The 14,308-nt window shown below is 56.3% G+C and overlaps 7 protein-coding genes across 7 annotated transcripts; 4 read left to right on the forward strand and 3 right to left on the reverse strand.

The window, feature by feature from the left end:
• Window positions 1-242: 242 nt before the first annotated feature.
• Window positions 243-1,222, forward strand: WHR41_06336 (uncharacterized protein; the record flags this gene model as incomplete). Its single annotated transcript, XM_069374941.1, has 2 exons — window positions 243-943; window positions 1,000-1,222. 2 exons carry the CDS (start codon window positions 243-245, stop codon window positions 1,220-1,222), a joined length of 924 nt encoding a protein of 307 aa, XP_069227588.1.
• A 503-nt stretch (window positions 1,223-1,725) lies between these two features.
• RPL44 (60S ribosomal protein eL42) lies at window positions 1,726-3,232 on the forward strand. The gene is made up of 4 exons (XM_069374942.1): window positions 1,726-1,814; window positions 2,185-2,277; window positions 2,337-2,521; window positions 2,605-3,232. Exons 1-4 carry the CDS (start codon window positions 1,812-1,814, stop codon window positions 2,642-2,644), a joined length of 321 nt encoding a protein of 106 aa, XP_069227589.1. The 5' UTR covers window positions 1,726-1,811; the 3' UTR covers window positions 2,645-3,232.
• WHR41_06338 (uncharacterized protein) lies at window positions 3,087-5,539 on the reverse strand. The gene is made up of 3 exons (XM_069374943.1): window positions 5,361-5,539; window positions 4,358-5,293; window positions 3,087-4,302 (listed from the first exon to the last, which is right to left on the reverse strand). The coding sequence occupies exons 1-3, from the start codon at window positions 5,381-5,383 to the stop codon at window positions 3,234-3,236; spliced, it is 2,028 nt and encodes a 675-aa protein (XP_069227592.1). The 5' UTR covers window positions 5,384-5,539; the 3' UTR covers window positions 3,087-3,233.
• A 1,323-nt stretch (window positions 5,540-6,862) lies between these two features.
• On the forward strand, window positions 6,863-8,276 carry UBC1 (Ubiquitin-conjugating enzyme E2-16 kDa). Its single transcript, XM_069374944.1, has 5 exons — window positions 6,863-7,017; window positions 7,083-7,102; window positions 7,167-7,212; window positions 7,288-7,501; window positions 7,580-8,276. The coding sequence occupies exons 1-5, from the start codon at window positions 6,994-6,996 to the stop codon at window positions 7,717-7,719; spliced, it is 444 nt and encodes a 147-aa protein (XP_069227593.1). The 5' UTR covers window positions 6,863-6,993; the 3' UTR covers window positions 7,720-8,276.
• A 331-nt stretch (window positions 8,277-8,607) lies between these two features.
• WHR41_06340 (uncharacterized protein) lies at window positions 8,608-10,356 on the reverse strand (the record flags this gene model as incomplete). The annotated part of the gene is made up of 1 exon (XM_069374945.1): window positions 8,608-10,356. The coding sequence occupies one exon, from the start codon at window positions 10,354-10,356 to the stop codon at window positions 8,608-8,610; it is 1,749 nt and encodes a 582-aa protein (XP_069227530.1).
• Window positions 10,357-10,876: 520 nt separating this feature from the next.
• On the reverse strand, window positions 10,877-12,404 carry WHR41_06341 (uncharacterized protein). The gene is made up of 2 exons (XM_069374946.1): window positions 12,094-12,404; window positions 10,877-12,031 (listed from the first exon to the last, which is right to left on the reverse strand). Exons 1-2 carry the CDS (start codon window positions 12,293-12,295, stop codon window positions 10,959-10,961), a joined length of 1,275 nt encoding a protein of 424 aa, XP_069227529.1. The 5' UTR covers window positions 12,296-12,404; the 3' UTR covers window positions 10,877-10,958.
• Window positions 12,405-13,033: 629 nt separating this feature from the next.
• FEN1 (Flap endonuclease 1) lies at window positions 13,034-14,215 on the forward strand (the record flags this gene model as incomplete). Its single annotated transcript, XM_069374947.1, has 1 exon — window positions 13,034-14,215. The coding sequence occupies one exon, from the start codon at window positions 13,034-13,036 to the stop codon at window positions 14,213-14,215; it is 1,182 nt and encodes a 393-aa protein (XP_069227528.1).
• Window positions 14,216-14,308: the final 93 nt, after the last annotated feature.

The raw sequence follows: 14,308 nt of genomic DNA on the forward strand, positions 1-14,308 counted from the left end.
CACCTCCTCAAAGATAAGTAAAGATGGCATTTCTCTTCATGGATTTCTCTTTTCTGCTCTGACTCGTCGTGTTCCTTTCATACCCCTGCTGTTTTGTCGCTCGCTTAAATCCGGTTTCCGCGAGATTGTATCGGCCTGCGTCATTCTATATCGACGAAGCCGTCTGCATGTCAACAGTATAAAAATATATCAAAGGGAGCATTCAGCTGCCAGAAAAGTATCGAAGTCACCGGCCCGCCAACATGAGGGTAAATCGCATATCTGCCATCCTGGCATTAGTCCCTTCAATTCTCGCAGACATAGTCGAACCCTCATCGCCCAAACGCGGCCTCTGTTACGTCGAAGGTGAAGATCCCGCAGACGACAAAACCTGGGATGGCTCGGAGTCGGATCTCACCTGGTACTACAACTACCAAGCAATGCCCACAGACGCAATCGACAGCAAACTCCAATTCGTCCCCATGCTCTGGGGCGCCGACTCCTCCAACGACAACGCAGATGCCACCAGTTTCTACGACACAGTAAAAGGACTTATCGACTCTGGCCGCGAAATTCAATACGTGCTAGGCTTCAACGAGCCCGACGGCTGCACAGACGGAGGCTCCTGCGTCGACCCATCCGTCGCAGCCTCAGAATGGATCGATAAAATCGAGCCGCTGAAAAACCTCGACCTCCAGCTCGGCGCGCCGGCCGTGACGGGCTCGCCCCGTGGTCTGCAGTGGTTGCAGGAGTTCTACACGGCGTGCGACGGCGGGTGCACGACGGATTTCCTGCCAATCCACTGGTATGGGAATTTCGAGGGCATGGCGTCGTTCATGGGCCAGGTCAACGCGACGTATCAGAACATGACGATGTGGATGACGGAGTTTGGGTTCCCGGGGCAGGATCTGGAGACGAGTCAGACGTTCTTCAATCAGAGTATTAGTTATCTGGACAGGCAAGAGTAAGTGGCGCGGCGATCTACATTGGCCCTTCGATCGCACTGCTGACTCCATTTAGCTATGTAACGCACTACTCGTGGTTTGGCGCCTTTCGCTCCGACGTCAGCAACGTTGGGCCCAACAGTGCCCTGCTCACGGAGAAGGGCGAACTGACCGATATGGGCGCTTACTACCTCGGTGAACCCGCCGAGGGCAACATCCCTTCAAGCGCAACAGATCGTGCCATCTTCGCTGGGTGGTCTATCTTTGTCAGCGCTGCTTTGTTTTGGAGTTTTGCTTGATCCAAACTGAGCATGCAGGCACGCGGAGGCCAGCTCGACAGGTGTGTAATTATTAGATATCTCCGATCAGCGTGGGCGTCCAGACGCATCTTTCGACGAGAGATGAAGCTTATGATATTAGGATTGTATGTGTTGATTAGCCACGCAGGATCATATAGCGATAGATCTGTAGATAGCGAAATATAAAGAGATGCATTATCATGAACACGAATCTGGTGTCCAATCTGGAGCAAGCATTGTGATGAGATGACGTGCCATCTTACCGTCAGACCGTGACGCATTGTAGGCCTTACCATTCATGAGCATAGTGCTCTTGATTGATGCTAGGACATGGTACACGTAGTTGATGTGATCGCATAAATAACATACATGCCGAAATCCGTGCATGCATAACGCGCCAGCTCGACGTCGTGCGTCCTCAGGCATCCCATCAGGCTCTCCAAACCCAGTGGGGAATAATTTTGGTCTTGTGTCTTGGCGCGGCACAGCCGAAAAGCCGTCACACGCTGTAGCAGTGAAGCATCTCACACGCCCAGCGACGACCCTCGACAACCTCACCGCCCTTCGACGAGACCGAAATACCGTCAAAATGGTAAGCGACGCCTCCGAAACCGAATCTGTGTGCGATGGAAGTGTGTCTGCCGCGAGATGAGCTGCCGGATGGATGTGGAGGGATGATGGAGTATGGATGGAAATTGCTGGGCTGGCTTTGGAGAGATGATTGGGGTGCATGATTGCAGATTCAAAAGAGGAGGCATAAGATGCATTGCGCATCTTGCGCGTGGGCTCGACATTTTCCACTGCATGTTTGGGATAATCGGAGGATGGACAACGCAATGTCGAATTGCAGCTGCGGTGGCGACGGACAAATCTTTCGGGCATTCGGCGGCAGGCACACTTTTCGCACACAGCCACGGGACACATATACAGCGAGAATCGCATACTGATCTCGCGCTCTACAGGTCAACATCCCGAAGACGCGCAGGACCTACTGCAAGGGCAAGGACTGCAAGAAGCACACCCAGCACAAGGTCACCCAGTACAAGGCTGGCAAGGTGCGCTACACCGAACAGACCCTCCGACCCGCGAACCCACAAGACTAACACATCCAAAGGCTTCCCTCTTCGCCCAGGGTAAGCGTCGTTACGACCGTAAGCAGTCCGGTTACGGTGGTCAGACCAAGCCGGTTTTCCACAAGAAGGCCAAGACCACCAAGAAGGTCGTCCTCAGATTAGAATGCACTTCCTGCAAGACCAAGGCTCAGCTCGCCCTCAAGCGTTGCAAGCACTTCGAGCTTGGGTACGTTATACCTCGACTGGAAATATCCAGACCTGCTGCGCGCAGGCGCAGAGAGAAGGAACTCGTGCTAACCTGCTCTATAGTGGTGACAAGAAGACCAAGGGTGCCGCTCTTGTCTTCTAGACGGGTGCATTATGGTTATGGCGCTAGGGATGATAAGGGAGCGGTCTGTGCGTGTAGCCTCCTCGAGTCTATGATCCTCGAGGGCTCGGAATCAAAGCTTCGTTTCTCCTGTTCTATTGTCCGCGTCTTCGCACAACTTCGACAAGAGCATAACGCTCTCGGCAAATTCTCTGACGACGACTGTCGACTTGGCCAAAGCAACAACGAAGCATAAACGAGAGATGATGTGTTGCAAAAGCTGAAGGGCGGCGTTCGCAATCCGGGATGTGAACAATAGCAACGGGCACACTGCAGCGAGGGTTGCACGTATCAATACCTGCGTGGATCATTCATGCGACATTCACCGGCCTTCCAGATTTGTGTCCCCTTTCTCAGTCACGCCTCAGACTCCTATTCCTTCAAGCGATTCTTGTACCAACGACGATGATGCACTAAGCAAAGGTCATTCGAAACGTACTTTTATTTGATGACTCGCATTGCACGCGGATATCTAAAGCCTCCTTCCCCCTACGAGCATTTCACGTGGCGATAACCCGAATGATGAAGAACGGAGACTCATGTTTCATCGCTCGTATCTCAGCCCCAATCTCTACGCGCCCATCTGCTCAGCAGTAGCCATCAGCGAGCCGACGAAAGTGACAATCAAGCGCGTGCGCATGTTCGTGATATCCTCCGGCACCAGCCAGATAGTAGCGCCCATCTTGCGAGCAATCGAGATAGCCAGCTTAGCGTTAGCGTACATCTCCTCGTCCGTCCTGCCAGGCGCAACAAGATCGTAGTCGACGTAGCTGCTCTGCATGCCGTGCAAGACGTCGAGGAAGAAAGTGCCGTTGGCGAGGCTCTTGTCCTTGAACGAGCGGACCTGCGAGTTCTTGCCGCCCTTGGCCGCCATGCCGTTGGCCCAGTTGACCATGTCGGCGTCGCTGATCTCGCGCTTGCCCATGCGCTGGGCGAGGCCGGAGAGGGTGTTGACGATGTCGCGGCGCATTAGCTGCCAGACCATGCCGAGGGTGAGGGTGCGCTGGCCGTCGGTGATGTCGGCGCCCTGGATGCCGACGAGCGAGAAGTGGTTCTGCTTGCCTATCTCGACGGCGTAGTTGGTGTTCTCGACAGCCTTGAAGCGCGAGAGACCGGACTTGATGACCAGGTACTCCTCGTCCGGGTCGGTGGCCTGCGCGGGTGCGGCGTTGGCGGGCGGCTTGTTGACGTGGCGGTGGTTGACGCTGCCGGGGATGACCTTGTCGTAGGCCTGCAGGAGGATGGTGCCGTCGCGGAGGTCGTCGAAGAAGGAGACGACGGTGGGCTTGACGTTGAGGGAGTTGAGCCAGAGGGTGAAGACGCGGGCCTCGCGCTCGCCTTCGGCGTCGAAGTCCTCAATCTCCTGCTTCTCCTCCTCGGTGATGGGCTCGAGGCAAGGGTGGGTGTTGAACAGGTTGGCGACGAAGGCAAGGTTCAGCTTGGGGTTACCGGCCACGAGAGAGGTGGGGGACAGGAATTTGCGGCAGTCCAGCTTGTCGGCGTTCTGCAGCACTTGCTCAGCGCGCTGCAGGAGGTCGGGTGTCTGCAGAGGAGCTCTCGAGCAGGTCTCAGGCTTCAATTGGTTGAGAAGGACCGTGTAGTTCTCGCCGTCCTTGACGTCTGTTGAAAAGTTCGAAACACTGCGAATTGTCAGTTTGCGCTGCCCAGAAGTGTGCAGATCGTCTTCTATCATACCGCTTGCCCCATTTGGCGTTCGCCAGGTGGTAGTTGAACCATCTCAGCAGGATCTGCTCAGGAGGCAGACGCAGGAACTGTTCTAGTGTCTCGCCATCCTCCAGCAGTCTGTAGAGCTCAGGGTGTAGCTTGATATCGATCTTGCCGAGGAGACCTCGCCTGATAATCTGCCAGATCAGACCGAGGATCAAGTGATCTCTGCCCTCAATAATGTCGCCGCTGCCAATGTTGACAACAGAGCAACCAATACCCTTCGCCGACTCAATGACGATGTTGTTGTTCTCAGTCATGTGGAATGCATTCAGCTGCTTGATCTTCTTGCCAGCCCTGTTCAGTACACGCTCGTCGATGGTGTCCGGTACGCTGTCGTTGATGAGCTTGGCCAGCACGAGACCGTCCTTGCAGTGGTCGAACATCTCGAAGGTGTTGGTGTCGAAAGGAAGCAGGTGTCCAATGTCCACATCGCCAGCGAGGACCGCGTTGATATGCCTGGTGAACTCAGTGAGTTCATCCTCGTTGATAGTGTGTTGCGAGCTGCCAGTGGCGCCGCCGACCGTAATCCTGCCGCCTCCTGCACCTCCACCGATGCTGGATGTCTTCCCGTGCGATGGTGAGCCAGATGCGCCGTTTCCTTGCTGAGCAGCGTTGCTAACGCCTCTGGGTCGCTGAGGGCCGGTGCCCATGCGCTGCTGAGCCGGCGACGACATTCGCAGCTTGGAGATCAGATCGACATAGTCATCGAGCTCAACGCGCCGTGAGCTGTCCAGCTCGACTTCTCTGAGCGCCTGGCGGACGACATCGTAGGGCTGGCGTTCGGAGTTCTGCGTGGCCTTGATGACGGTCGCCTCGTCGAGGTAGCCGCGGTCGTCGACGTCGAGTTTACTGAAAGCGTCGGAGAGGCCCAAGACCTCCTCCTGCTTAAATTGGGGATACTTCCTGTGAGCGCCATGTCAGTGCCGGCCTTTCCGAGCGAGGACAGGGAGGGGAGGGGAGGGAGACGGACTTTTGAAGTTTGAGGACGTTCATGGTTGCGGCGTGAGGTTGAAAGAGGTCTCTGGGAGGAAGAATGGGTCAAGTCAAGTCGGCCTCACATGCGCATGCGGCAGCCTAGCGACGAGTGTACTGTACGCGGCACGACTGGGGTGTGTTTGGCAAGCTGAGTGTGACGTTTGCCCCGCTAGTGGCGGTGCAGACTTGGGGACAACTTGGGCTGCTCGGGCTGCTCGGGCTCTCATCACTCGAGCCTTGGAAGCCATCGCCGCCTCGGCCGAAAGCGGGGAGGCCAGACGATCGAACATCTTCACACTTGCAGTTGGCGATCTACCTGAAGACGTTGAATCTGTGTCAATACGTTGCTTGACGATTGACATTATTCTGAACAAAATGGCAGCCATTTCCGTCATCAACAACAATTTCGTGTCGGGCAGGGTTTCCTTGTTCGGTTCGTTCAGGTCCCAACAACTGTCCCGGTGAAACATGCATCTCGAACTTGTCACACTGTGGTGAACGTCCTTGCAACGACCCTTGAAACGTAGCGGTCACCAAATGAATACAGTTGGAGTAGGCAGTGTAAGTCGCTCTCAGTAATTTTGCTAAACGATCGCAAATGCAAATGGCCAACCATCTGATGTTAATCGGCAATTGACAGTCCGTACACATCCCAATGAACGTGGACTTACTTTGGGCGGAATCGCAAGCGAGTTTCGATCTTAAACCAGGGGAAACCAGATCAACATACATTGATATGCCTCTATTTAAGGGTGTCCAGAATGCAGGGTATTGTCGTTAGATGTAATTCTGGGTCATGACTTGCATCGAGGCAGGGTAGAGACCAGCGCAGCTTGATGGCCAACGGATCTCCATGCTTTCACTCAATCAACACTCGTTGACGGAGAAATATCCAGAACACCACGGCGATGCAGCTGAGAATGAATTTTAAATTAGAGTATGGTGACACGTCGCCAGGGGCATGGATGCGCGGCTACACAACAACTGCCCCAGGCCCAGACGAAGGCAAAGAACAATCAACACAATGATGGCGTTGTGCGACAGAGGTTGGTCACAACCTTGTAAGCGATGTACATCTTCCACAGCTTGGCACATCGATCCCTGGAATAGCAATCGCAGGTGATCGGTGACACAGCCGCCTTGATGGACGCCTCGGGCGGCAAGGTCGAGTTTCATGCATGACCGTGCAGTGGGTTGAAGAAGGATGCCTTCGCTGTTCAGCCCAGCCAGTGCAGCGCGTAAGAGCATTCGGTTTCAGGCTGCGCCACTTGTCATCGCCTTGGTCATAGACATCCAGGCGGCTGTCAGGAGTGAATAATGCTTCGAATAGAACTTACTAGACGAGGGAGGAGACCCGAGTGGCGAAGTCGGTACATAAGGTAATCGGCCAGCCAGTAGTGCCTGCGTGGGAGAGCCTAAGTGCCTTCCCGGCCGGGAGCAGCCGCCGCTTAGGACGTCACGCATTTCAACTTCTGACTGTCTTTGCGGGCGCCCACGCACCCCACCAACCATCACCATTTCACCACGCTCAACCACCACTTCACGGACACCACATTACTCTCGCTCTGCACACGAGCGATACCAGCCGCATACACACGCTCTCACCGAGTACCCACATACCCGCCAACATGGCTCTCAAGCGCATCAACAAGGTGAGCCGCCCCTGCGACGCATGCCCAACTGCCGCCCCGAGCCTCGTTGACTGACGATCGTACAGGAACTTACAGACCTCGGCCGGTACGATGCCCATCCACTCCAGTCACTGTCCCGCGGCAAGAGCAGCATACTGACTCCGTTCTAGCGACCCGCCCTCTTCCTGTAGCGCTGGCCCGATCGGAGATGACCTCGTACGTATCCACGACCCCTCGAGCCTTCCCGCCTCGTTCTGCGACTACGCCTCCTAACACGCCTCGCTCTCACAGTTCCACTGGCAAGCAACCATCATGGGTCCTGGCGACTCACCATACTCCGGCGGTGTCTTCTTCCTCGCGATCCACTTCCCCACAGACTACCCCTTCAAGCCCCCGAAGGTCAACTTCACCACCCGCATCTACCACCCGAACATCAACAGCAACGGATCTATCTGTTTGGACATTCTGAGGGACCAGTGGAGCCCTGCGCTCACCATCTCAAAGGGTACGTACACCACCACTGTCCGAGGCCGTCCTAAAGGCACCTCGCGCTCTGAAGTTTTGAGACACTAACATACGACAGTGCTCCTATCCATCTGCTCCATGCTCACAGACCCTAACCCCGACGACCCTCTCGTTCCCGAGATTGCACACGTTTACAAGACCGACCGCTCCCGCTACGAGGCAACCGCCAGGGAGTGGACCAGGAAGTACGCCATCTAGGTTTGCTTTTCCGAGACACGACACATGCATGATCACAAGAACATGATAGGAGTTGCTTGCTTGGGTTGGAGGAGCGTTTAGAGACAAATTCATCGGCCGCCGACAAAGTCACCGGCGGAAAGATACGTTACCGCGAGCGAGATGGCCCTGCCGACGATCTGGACCTTGGCCGATATGACAAGGGCAAGCGACCTTATGCTTGGACAGGGCGAGCGGTGGATCAAATTCTTCGACTAGGCAGCAAATGGTTCATGGGTTTATGGCACTCTTCACGCGCTTTCTTTGACACTTTCTCTCTCTCAACCTGCTGCATACGATTTTGGAATTATCCTCTGTTCGGGGACGCATACTACTCGTAGGTGTTTAAGTTTGGACTTTCGACACATTTCCGTCCCTCATGCTCGGCTTCGCACCACCACTGTATCCGTTGTGACTTCCGGTCTCTACGGTAACTGTGGCAGCGGCAAGATTCCACCAGATCTCGAATCGCTTCGAATATCTATATATATGCACCTCTGAGTATCCCGTATCTGTGTTCGTCCCTCCTGCTGAACAGATCAGTTTAACATGTGTCACGGTGAAAAACGTCCCTCGAAGTTACGCGTCACTTGCTCCCGAGGTTTGCTTCTCACTGCAGCCATAACCTCATCAGTCGAAGGCCTTGGTGAATAGCCCAGCGGCAAAGATATCATTCATTACTGCCAGCATTCTCAATTAAGTAGATACCCACACAGACAGAACACAATGACACAAAGCCAGATTTCATGATCGTTGCGTTTCTGATCTATAGGAGCAAAAACAGGCCGTTCACGCATTCCATGCAAGACAAAGAGAAAAAAGAAAATCTACCCTCGCTCGCCACCATCTCTTCAATTCCCTTCCCACCCCCTACGTCCCAGCCAACCTTAGCCCAAACTCCGGCTTAAACCACTCCTTGACCAAATCCTCCAACACCTCATTCGCCAACTTCTTCGCCTCCTCCGACGACCCAGCCTTGCCCTCGATATACAGCTTGATCTTCGGCTCCGTGCCCGAACCCCTCGCCGTGAAAACCACATCCCGCAGCTCGCACGTGATCATCTGCGCCGACGCATCCACCGGCAACACCGGCTTCCCATCCGCCGTCCCACTATCCTGCCCCAGCGTCAAATCCGTCCAGCGCAGAATCTCGCGCCCGCCGACCCTCTCCGGCCTCTTCCCGCCATTCGACGCCCTCACGGCCTCAAAAACCGCATTCGTCGTCGCCGGCGACGGCGAAATCAAGTACGTGTTCGCGTCCTCGAAGTAGCCGTACTTGGCGTACAGCTGCTGCAGCTTCTGCCACGGCGTGAGCCCCTGCTTCTTCCAGCGCTGCCAGGCGGACAGGAAGACGGCCGCGGCCGCGACGCCGTCCTTGTCCCACACGACGCCCGGGAACATGAAGCCGATGGCCTCCTCGTACGCGAAGGCCGGCACCTTGCCCTGCGCCGCCAGCTCCTGCGCCACGTTGCCGAGCCACTTGAAGCCCGTGAGGGTGGAGCGGAAGTGGAAGCCCTCGGCTTCGGCCATGGCCGCCAGCATGCGCGACGAGACGGTCGAGGCCAGCATGGTCAGGCGCGCGCGGTTGCCGGTGTAGGTGTCGAAGACGTGGGAGGCGAGCAGGATGCCGATCTGGTTGCCGGTGAACTGGTGCCAGGTGACCTTGTCGCGGCGCTCGGCGCAGGAGAAGCGGTCTGCGTCCGGGTCGTTGGCGAGCACGAGGGACGTGCCGTTCTGCGCGGCCTCGGCCATGGCGAGATCGAGGGCGCCGCGCTCCTCCGGGTTGGGGAAAGGGACGGTGCGGAACTCGGGGTCCGGGTCCGCCTGCGCTTTCACGACGCGCAGGTTGTTGCCGCGAAACCACATGTCGTGGGCGATCTGGCGCAGGAAGGGCAGGCCGACGCCGTGCAGCGGCGTGTAGGTGAAGGGCATGACCATCTCGACGCTGGGCATGGGCCAGACGAGCTCGCGGAGGGCGCCCATATAGTCCTTGGTGGCCTGGGGGAAGATGCGGTCGACGTTGGGGTGGGAGTCGACGACGGCGGGGTCCCATGTGTCGACGGTGGTGATGGAGGAGATGGCTTTGGCGATGTCGGCGTCGCGGGGAGGAATAATCTGGCAGCCGTTTGACCAGTACACTTTGTACCCGTTGTCGTTTTTGGGGTTGTGGCTGGCGGTGACCATGATGCCGGCGGTGGCGTGGTACTGGCCGACGGAGAAAGGGACCATGGGCGTATGGACGAGCTGTCCAAACCAGAGGACCTTGATTCCCTTGCTCAGGAAAGCGGCGGCGGCGAGGCGAGCGAATTTCTCAGAGTTGTACCGCGCATCGTAGCCGATCACGACGCTGTGCTGGGAGGCGTCCTTGGGAATTTTCGAGGTAAGTACGTAGTCCGCGAGACCATGAGAGGCTTGCAAGACGGTAAGAGAGTTCATGTGCGCGAAGCCTGCTTTCATCGACGAGCGCAGGCCTGCCGTGCCGAAGGCGATGCGTGTTCGAAGGCGTTTCTCGAGTTCCGGTTCGTCTCCCGCTTCGACCAGGTCGCTGATTTCCTTGCGAGACGCCTCATCCCGATCCAGGTCCAACCAGCGCTGGGCGAGGTCTTTGATAGGTTCCATGGCCTTATCGTCGTTGTTGGCTGATGGGGTGAGAATTGCAACGAAGGGAGATTTTTTGGGGGCTTGGATGTCTGCCAAATTGCGAGTTTATGATGCCATCGTCGTCAAAAATCGTCTTCGGATGTATTTTTTTGTCACGCGAGCAATCTTGATGCTGCGTGAGTCTAAGAATGCAGTTTGCAAGCGTCTATTAATTTATCTTAATTGTATGCCTGGTCGCTGCTGAGCAACCCACGTGGGCGTATCTTTTGGACCAACTTCACAAGCCCTCCTTGCTCCGTGTGGAGAACCCCGGAGATGTTCCGCGTGGCTGAAAACAAACAAACCGATGAATGACATTTTAAGGAATCGCAACCGGCAACTTTGAGCGTCATATCTATGGTAAAAATCGCGCGCATTTCCTTCAATGATTTTGCAACCCCTTGAAGCTGGGCGTCTCCACGCGAGCACACACATCCACTGGATCGTGTTACTCACCGGCCCAACCGTTGGTCTTGGGACAACGAAGACGAAAGGAAAATATTGACTGTGAAGTGACATGCATAAAGCTTCTTCTGCAAAGCAAGATCTATTCGCGATACGCAACAAGATTTCCAAGTTGTTTATACAAAGGCCTGGACTCCAGTGATCGCCCTTCCTAAGATCAAAGAGTGGATGTCACTCTGGCCCTCATATGTCTGCGTCACAAACAAGTTGGCGACGTGCCTTCCAATGTGGTACTCGTCACTGACAGCGTTGCCGCCGAAAATCTCCTGCAGTATGCGAGCGTTGACGAGCGCCCTGTCGCAGTTCTGGCGCTTGATCATGGAGATCATCTCGGGCGCCGCCTTGCCCTCGTCCTTCAGCCTGCCGACCTGGTGCGCGGCCAGGATACCGTACGCGGCGTCCGTCGTCGCATCGGCCAGCTTCTTCTGCACCAGCTGGTACTTGGCGATAGGGTTGCCCTTGAACTGCTTACGCTCCAGCGCGTACTCCCTCGCGCGCGCGACGCAGTCCTCCAGCGCACCGATGGTGCCCCACGCAATACCGTAGCGCGCGCTGTTAAGGCAGGAGAAAGGCCCGCGCAGGCCCTCAACGTGCGGGAACATCATCTCGTGGGCGACGGGGACCTCGTCCATCTGGATCATGCCGGTGATGCTGGCGCGCAGGCCGTTCTTGTTGTCCAGCTTGGGCGTCTCGAGCGTGCCGGGCGGGCACTTGCTGCGCTCGACGAGGAAGCCGCGGATCTTGCCCGTCTCTTGCAGCTTGGCCCAGACCAGTAGGACCTCGGCGATGGGCGAGTTGGTGATCCACGTCTTGGAGCCGCTTAGGCTGTAGTAGCCCTTCTTGGTCGGGTGCGGCTTGGCCACGCTCTCCATGCTGCCCGGGTCGCTGCCGTGGTTGGGCTCGGTCAAGCCAAAGCAGCCGACGATCTTGCCCTTGGCCATGCCGGGCAGGAACTTCTCCTTCTGCTCTTCTGTGCCGAACTCTTCGATGCCGCCCATGGCGAGGGAGGATTGCACGCTCATGCCGCTGCGGTAGCCGGAGTCTACTCGCTCGACTGCTCGTGTGATCAAGCCTGACGCGACTGACGAGACGCCGGCGCAGCCGTATCCTTTGATCGTGGCTCCGAGGAAACCGAGTTCGCCCATCTCTTCCAGGATCTTCTGGTCATAGTTCTCATTGCGGTAGGCCTCTGTAAGTGGTCCTGTCAGTGGAGTATTCTTAATGTGTGAAAGATGTTTGGAACGGCCATACCGAGAACTCGAGGAAGCATACGCTCCTGGCAATAGTCTTCTGCTGTCTCCGCAATGGCCAGTTCTTCTTCCGTGTATAGGTTGCTCGCCCCAAGGGGATCTTTCCAGTCGAATGCTAGAGGAGCGTGCAAGTGTCGGCGGGCAGCAACTGAAGGAGGCTGAGCGACTCGCCTTGCGGCGCGGGCTGTGACAGATCGGAACATGATGACTACTTTGGACAACCTACAAAAAGAAGCAAGGGAAGAAGATTGAGAAAGTAAGTCGTGGAGGCAAAGAAACACGCAATGGTCCACGAGAACTACATTGCTGATCTGCAATGGTGGGAAAGCCGACGAGGGACTATCGGCACCGAAATGCCGAGGCAATATTCCTGAAAGTCGTCCGCCTCACAAACGCCGAGGACGGCGCAGGGAAGTAACTTCGCGTGGTATGATGATCACGGCTATGTCCGCTTGTACATGCCCGTTCCATCGAATGTCTTGCAGATACTAGTTTAATACCGAGGTGACGGAATCATTCCTAGTTTTCAGTGAATAGGCGGACTCTCTCGAGTCGGTCGCCATGGGTTATCGTCACTTTCGAGACGAATGACGCCGATATCGTTCAAGTCCAATCGTGAGCTGGATGGGAGGGGACGTCATCATCTACATTGTTGCAATAACTGGTCCGTTTGAGAAACAAGATTCAAATGATCTGTAATAACGTATGTGATTTCTTATTATTTCGTGTTCTCGAGGGCAACTAGTCTGCCGCAAGTGAAGGCGCGTGCTGGTCGCTCCTCGCTTCGTAGCCCCTCCTCCACACAGAAGCCGTTGCCTACGCCAGACGCGCTTCGCGTAACACCGCGTTTTCCACTTTCGAGCTTTCCCACCTCCACACCACCCTCTACACACGCGCTCCCACCCTCCACAGACCCTCCTCACACCTGAACAACCGCCGTCATGGGTATCAAACACCTCTACCAAGTCCTGAAGGAAAATTGTCCGGAAGCGATCAAAGAGGGCGAGATCAAGAACCAGTTCGGCCGCAAAGTCGCCATCGATGCCTCCATGTCGCTCTATTCCTTCCTCGTCGCCGTGCGCAGCGACGGCCAGCAGCTTATGAATGAGACGGGCGAGACCACCTCCCACCTGATGGGCCTCTTCTACCGCACCCTGCGCATCGTCGACAATGGCATCAAGCCGCTCTACGTTTTCGACGGCGCCCCGCCCAAGCTCAAATCAGGCGAGCTGGCGAAACGCTTCGCGCGCAAGAGCGAGGCGCAGGAGAACCATGAGGAGGCCAAGGAGACGGGCACGGCGGAGGACGTGGAGAAGTTCAGCAGGCGGACGGTGCGGGTGACGCGGGAGCACAACGAGGAAGCGAGGAAGCTGCTGAAGCTCATGGGCGTGCCGTACATCATCGCGCCCACGGAAGCCGAGGCGCAGTGTGCTGTTCTGGCGCGCGCGGGCAAGGTCTTCGCGGCGGCGTCGGAGGACATGGACACGCTTACTTTCAACGCGCCGGTGCTGCTGCGCAAGCTGACGTTTGCTGAGCAGCGCAAGGAGCCCATTCAGGAGGTGCACCTCGACAAGGTGTTGGAGGGGCTCGAGATGGATCTGAATCAGTTCATTGACCTGTGCATTTTGCTTGGATGCGACTACCTCGACCCGATCAAGGGTGTTGGCCCTAAGGTCGCGCTGAACCTGATTCGCGAGCACAAGAATTTGGAGAACGTTGTCAAGCACCTCGAGTCCAACAGCAAGTACACGATCCCGGAAGACTGGCCTTATGCCGACGCTCGAGTGCTCTTCCTCGAGCCTGATGTGCGCAGCGCAGACGACCCCGAGTGCGATTTCAAGTGGGAGTCGCCGGATGTGGACGGCCTGATCAAATACCTTGTTGAGGAGAAGGGATTCTCCGAGGATCGCGTGCGCTCTGGTGCTGCACGCTTGGCCAAGAACCTCAAGTCATCCCAGCAGTCACGTCTCGAGGGTTTCTTCAAGCCCAGAGAGAAGACTGAGGAGGAGAAGGCCAGCCTCAAGCGCAAGAACGACGAGAAGCTAGAGGAGAAGAAAAAGAAGCAGAAGGCCGAGGCCAAGGCGAAGAAGGAGGCCAAGGCTAAGCCGAAGATGAATTCGTAGATTGCGTGCAGACTCGTGCGACGTGCAAGCTTTTGGGATTATGGGCGTTTCAAGGAGCAGGCGTTATCTGAGGCAAAAAGTGATACCACTGGG

The sequence above is a fragment of the Cladosporium halotolerans genome (assembly GCF_011745625.1).
Source record: "Cladosporium halotolerans strain TM138-S3 chromosome Unknown Sca26, whole genome shotgun sequence".
Lineage (NCBI taxonomy): Eukaryota > Fungi > Ascomycota > Dothideomycetes > Cladosporiales > Cladosporiaceae > Cladosporium > Cladosporium halotolerans.